Here is a 6145-nt window from a genome sequence, read left to right on the forward strand (position 1 = left end):
ATGCTGTTGGCACAGTGTCAGTCTTTGTGTTTATACAATTGAATCCCCAATCCAATGCTGGCTATTGGCCAGAGGTCATTCTCAACTTGCAAAAACCAACCACATTCTTTAGCTTGTAACTCCCTTCCATTTTCAAAGAGGATTAAGTCCTTTTCTTGCTTAGAATTGGTTTGAATTTTTCTGCCTGATCTTTTATACTCCAAATGGGAGAAGCTTCACGGTTTATGTCTCATGTGAGTAGATTAGACGCAGTTATAATTTATTCTCCCAATTTGAAGGTTTGTACATTTAATTGAACATGGAAAATAGCCTTTCCCAGGTAAGTTAATATATTTACAAGTTCTGAAAATTAGAATGTGGACATTTTTGAGCAGCCATTATTTTGTCTATTATACAATCTCTGTATTATATGCTTGATTTTTTTCCCCACCAAATGGAACATTATTTGATGTAATTGGTCATATGTTTGAACGAACATGTCAATATCACATAAGCAACAGTGACAACAAACATTCCAATTCTTTCCTTTATTAAATCCATGAAAATCACCCTTTTTGTAAGTATAAGAGTCTGCTACCTATCTGAGAAGAAAAAGCAATAAAGACTAGGTCACTTTCCAGTGGTGACAACCTTTCCAAGAGAACTTGCCTCTAGAAAAGGATCTCCTTCATCCTTCTCCAGAAGAGAAGAGGAAATACAAGAAGAAGAGCCTGGTGCAGAGCCCCAATTCCTATTTCATGGATGTGAAATGCCCGGGATGCTATAAAATCACCACAGTTTTTAGCGATGCAAAAACAGTAGTTTTGTGTATTTGCTGCTTCACTGTCCTCTGCTAGCCTATGGGAAAAGAAAAGCAAGACTTACAGGAGGATGTTCCTTCAGGAGGAAGCAGCACTAAAAAAAACCTGAATCAAGATGAGTGGGAAAACATCCCAATAAACACATGTTGGATATTAAAAAAAAAAAAAAAAAAAAGACTAGGTCAAAGGACAACGAAGTAGCAGTTCTCCATTAAAAACAAGTATGTGGAGGGCTGGGGTTATGGCTCAGCAGTAGAGCACTTGCCTAGCATGAGTGAGGCCCTGCCTTCGATCCTCAGCACCACATATAAATAAATAAATAAAATAAAGATATTGAGAACTACAACAAAAATATTTATTTAAAAAAGTGTGTGGAGGTTCCTTTAAAATTAAAAATAGAACTACCATATGGATCCACTAATCAATCTTACTCTTGATTTTTTTTCTCTCTCCCTCTCTCTCAGACACACACACACACACACACACACACACAATTACAGAAATCAGGATCTCAAAGAGATAGTCAAAATAAGAATATAACCCAAATGTCCTTTGATAAGTCAAAAGATAAAGAAAAGTGATATATTTGTGACACCCATACACTGGAATATTTTTCAGTCCCTCTAAAGAGGTGAATCCTGTCATTTGCAAAAACATAGATGAATCTGAAGGACATTTTTCTTAGTGTAATAAGTCAGTCACAGAAAGACAAATGCTGTGTGAGTCCACTTATAGGAAGTATCTAAAATAGTTCAACTTACAGGAATAATGATTAGAATGGAGGATGCTGGGGGCTGGGAGGAGGGAGACATGGAAATTTGTTGTTTAAATTTCAGTTATGCAATATGAATAAATTCTATAGATCTGTTGAACAACACTGTGCCTATAATTAGTAGTAGTGTATTGTACACTTAAAATGCATTAAGAGGGTAAATCTCTGAAATGTAATTAATACAAAGAATAAAGAAGTTTCCAATACTGGGTCAGTTCTCCCAGATAATTGAAATTAGCCTATTTTTATGAATTTGCAATTAGTTGTAGGTTCCTAAAATATTCACTCAAAAAAGTAGAATAAAAATGTATTTCAACTTAGACTTTCATATTTAATAGGGAAAAAACAGAGGACTTCTCATTTCTTTGATCCAAGATTATTATTATTTTTTTCTACCAGGGGTTGAACTCAGGGGCACTTCATCATTGAGCCACACAGCCACAATCCTATTTTTTGTGTTTTATGTAGAGACCGGATCTCACTCAGCTGTTTACTTACTGCATTGCCTTTTGCTGAGGCTGGTTTGGAACTTGTGATTCTCATGTTTCAGCCTCCTGAGCCACTGGGATTACAGGTGTGAGCCACTGTACTCAGCCCAAGATTAAGTTTTAAGATAAACTCTATGGGTGTGTAAGTCACAACTTGAGAAAGAAACTAGAAGAAAATTTGGGAAACAAAAAGATTAGCTACTTCTCTAGCATAAAAGGAACAGAGCTAATAGAATACTAGGCCCAACACCTAGAACACTGAATATTTATTAGTAACATCAAAATTGCTCTCCTGGAGTCTAAATTAATGTGATTAATACATCTGATCAAACTATAAATCCCAAAGATTATATGTACATTAATAGCAAAGCTGATTTAATCAGAAAAAATTACATATCTCAGAAATGATAAAATACGTTAAATATGTGTGCTTCATCTGTATTATGAGATGGAAAATTCAAAAGGAAAGATATTTTGTACAATCCAAATCCAGGGAAGATGTTTCATATAGATATTTTATGCTATGCTAAGAATAGAACCCAGTGCCTCACACATGTAAGGCAAGTACTCTACCACTGAGCTACAACCCCAGCCCTAGTATTTCAATTTAAACTGATAAGAACAGATACTACACTTGATCTTAGCCAAAAGGCCGAGAAACGATAATGGGTATTTCAATTTAATGAACTGCTCAGGTATCTTTTTTCAAACCTTAGTTCTTAGTTTATTTATGCTTTCCATAGCTTCTTAAATTGAATTATGTTTTATTTTTAAGTCTTCTTGTATTAAAAGAAGAACATTTAAATCTATTGATTTTTCTCTACTGAATTTGTCACAATCTTGATGGTTTAAAATGCAATGTGGTTAACTCTTGTAGTTTTTCATAAAATTAAAATTTAAGCTTTGGTTATTGTTTTGTTCTTAGAATTACCTAAAATATGTTTCAATATTTCCAAAAAGCATTGTTTTATATGCTGATTTTTTTCTTAGAGAATTCATTGCTAGTTGTATTTTCTCTATAGGTTCTGTATAATTTGTGATTGTTTGCTGTGTTAACTCATTTTTATGTTATCATTCTGCTATTAGGAAAAATGGCATGTGTCCTTTTATTGTATTTCTAAATACTTTCCATTAATATGTAGGAAAACCATTGTTTTTTTATATTAACTTTATAATGAACCAACATACAAAATTCTGTCTCCAGTGGTTTTTCAGTTGGTTTGTATTTTGGAATCTTCTTTTTCTTTTTTAAAAAATTTTCTTTATTTAAATTACGTCTATTTTGCCTTATACATGAAAATAGGAAAATTTCATATATTGGTTTGCTACCATGTATTGTTTTTATATATATATATGCAATTCATGATGTTCAAATAAGGTTAAACATATATAGTGTCTGCACTTTTATATTGAAAACTCTCAAAATTTTTTTTTATCTAGATTTTTAAAATGTGCAGTACATTATTGTTTTCCATCATCATTCTACTATGTATACCAGAACTACTTCCTCCTATCAAATTATAACATAGCACCGATCAATCAACTTTTACCCATTCCTCCCTTACCCCTTCCCTTCCTCCTACCCCCTTTCTGTCCCCAACCTCTGATAACTACCATTCTATTCTCAATTTAGTTGAGATGAACCATTGTAGATTTTATATATGAGTGAGGTCATGTGGTACTTGTCTTTCTGCACCTGGCTTAATTCACTTATATAATCAATGTTTCCATGTACATAATTGTAAATGGCAGGATTTCATTATTTTGTATTGATGAATAGTATTCTATAATGTCTATATACCACATTTTCTTTATCCGTTATCACTTTATGGGAACATAGGTTATTTTCCTTTCTATGCTATTGTCAATTATGCTACAATAAACATGGTATGGGTTTCTATATATACCTAATCCAAACCATCAAAATCTATACATAGTGATTATTTTCTGTTCTCTTTTCTACTATGTTCACCCTTTATTTTATTATCATGTCAATTTGATATTCAATTGGCTAGCATTTTCAGATATTTCACTTTTATACTTTTTAGCTGTCAATGTACTTTTATTTATATGTGGTCCTGAGAATCAAACGCAGTGCCTAACACATGCTAGGCAATCACTGAGCTACAACCCCAGCCCTCGTTTCTGATTTTAATGAGAACATTTCTAGTATTTCAAAATTGAGCACATTAAGGAAGTGTCTATCTATTCCTAAGCCACCAAGAGTGAAAAAAAAAAATACCACAAAAACTCTAGATTGCTGCAATCAGGTGGAAAAACACTGGAAAGGTCTTAAGTTAGGAAATTACTTGGAACTGTTACTTGAGAAACAACAAAAAACTGAAAAGAAAAGCATTCAAAAGGCTCATCACAGTGAATTCACACAGTGGAAGAATAATGGCAGATGAGGTCAGAGTGACAAGTAAGAGCAAAACTTCTGTTTTCCTCTCTGAAGTAGAGAGGTCCTGATGTTTGCATCTGGCCCTATTCACTGACCCTAGATAGGTAGTCAAAAAGCTACAAGAGTCTACTCCAGGAAACATATATAAATTAATTCCTGGGGGAAAACAGAATAGACAATTTGTTGCTTTGGAAGCTTCCAGTGAGTTGGGAAAGTGATTCCATTCTATAACTCAAATTACTTTGCCTTTGTTAGAAATCCATAAGGACAGCATTCAATGCTGTCCAGATCAAGAACATGCCAGAGTAGGTGTTGGAGACTCCCTTCCAATACTTTTACTTCTTAAATGATTGACTAAACTTCAGATCTTACAAAATACCCAAGAATTTGCTCTTCTCCAGGTCCTGTTGCCCTGAGGTTGCATTCACTAACTTTCCAAGCATATGAGCCCATTCAGAGACTTGTGGGTTACATTGAACTTGTCTCAATGGTTAATGCTCTGTATTGTATCTTGAAAAAAATAATTAATGTAACTACTGTGGATAATATCTTTCTCCAGAATCTACACTTGATATTTTTTGCTTCATTTTATATTCCCTGGAACTGAAGGGAGGAGAAATGTTAAATATGTTTATTTGGTCTGTTATTTCAAAGTAAAAGTCTAAAGAGCATCATCATTTTAAATATATCATGAATAAGGAAACAATGTAATACTCTTGGGTCACATAAAATAGAATAAATCACATATTCTCAGAAGCAAGAGACAGAAATTGAGGAAAAAACTAACAGATTAAAGGTACAGATTATCTGAGGTAAGCAATAGAGAGGGGTACACTATAAATGCCATAAAAGAATTTAAAATAGCCCAAGATATAGTATTAACCTAAACTGCAAAAACTGAACCAGTCATGGGGAATTAAGTATTTATGATAGCTTTGTAAATACTATTCTAATATAAATGAATATTATCACCACAGAACACACACATATGCACACATGCACACACATGCATATACACACAAACACACTCACCCCAACCTCAAATCCTTCACTTGTTTGGAGCAGCACACTTTTCTGGCTAAATACACAGCTTTGAGCATGCACATGAGCATAAGAAAGACAACTGAAATCCATTCACCAAGCCATTATCAGTTATCCTTGTCTGTTACATCTACTATGTGGCTATCTTCATGATGAATAGCCATGTTAAAGTAAATTATGGGTGGATAGCAGCAAAAAGACAGTTTAATAGTTAGAGTTCTTCATTTATTTTCTATTCTGTTACCTAGATAACTACTCCTTAGAATTTCTAATGTAACATATTTGCTGTTGTCACATAGCCTTCTAAACAAGGGGAAATGGAAAACTAAAGAATTGCAAGCAACAGTTGAGATTATATTTAAAAGTAAAAATAAATGACTTTTTCTATAGTAACTGGAAAACTTCTAAAGTAAACATTGGTTAAGTGAGTCATCAAGTCTAGCTATGTCAACTCATATTCAATTTTTATTTTTTTAAAAATACATATTTATTTAATTCTTCCTTAGAATTTATTTTTCATTCATACATAATAGCTTAGTTCAGAGTTTTAACAATGACATTCATTTTCCTAGGTTTACTATACTGAATATGTATGTAACTTCCAGTTGTTTTAGATGTCGATGGACCTTTTTTAATTTTGAAA

The 6145-nt window shown here is 33.1% G+C and overlaps 1 protein-coding gene and 1 pseudogene across 1 annotated transcript; one reads left to right on the forward strand and one right to left on the reverse strand.

Annotated features, from left to right (window-relative positions):
• The first annotated feature begins 298 nt into the window (after nt 1–298).
• LOC124098962 (small ribosomal subunit protein eS27-like) lies at nt 299–898 on the forward strand. Its single transcript, XM_046453914.1, is given in 3 exon segments — nt 299–319; nt 642–845; nt 848–898. Coding segments are annotated over 3 exon segments (276 nt in total).
• Nucleotides 899–2557: 1659 nt separating this feature from the next.
• Nucleotides 2558–2724, reverse strand: LOC124098970 (U2 spliceosomal RNA; annotated as a pseudogene).
• Nucleotides 2725–6145: the final 3421 nt, after the last annotated feature.

Source organism: Marmota monax, unplaced genomic scaffold (genome assembly GCF_021218885.2).
Source record: "Marmota monax isolate L192 unplaced genomic scaffold, Marmota_monax_Labrador192_F-V1.1 WCK01_AAM20220418_F8-fsc00379, whole genome shotgun sequence".
Taxonomy (NCBI): domain Eukaryota; kingdom Metazoa; phylum Chordata; class Mammalia; order Rodentia; family Sciuridae; genus Marmota; species Marmota monax.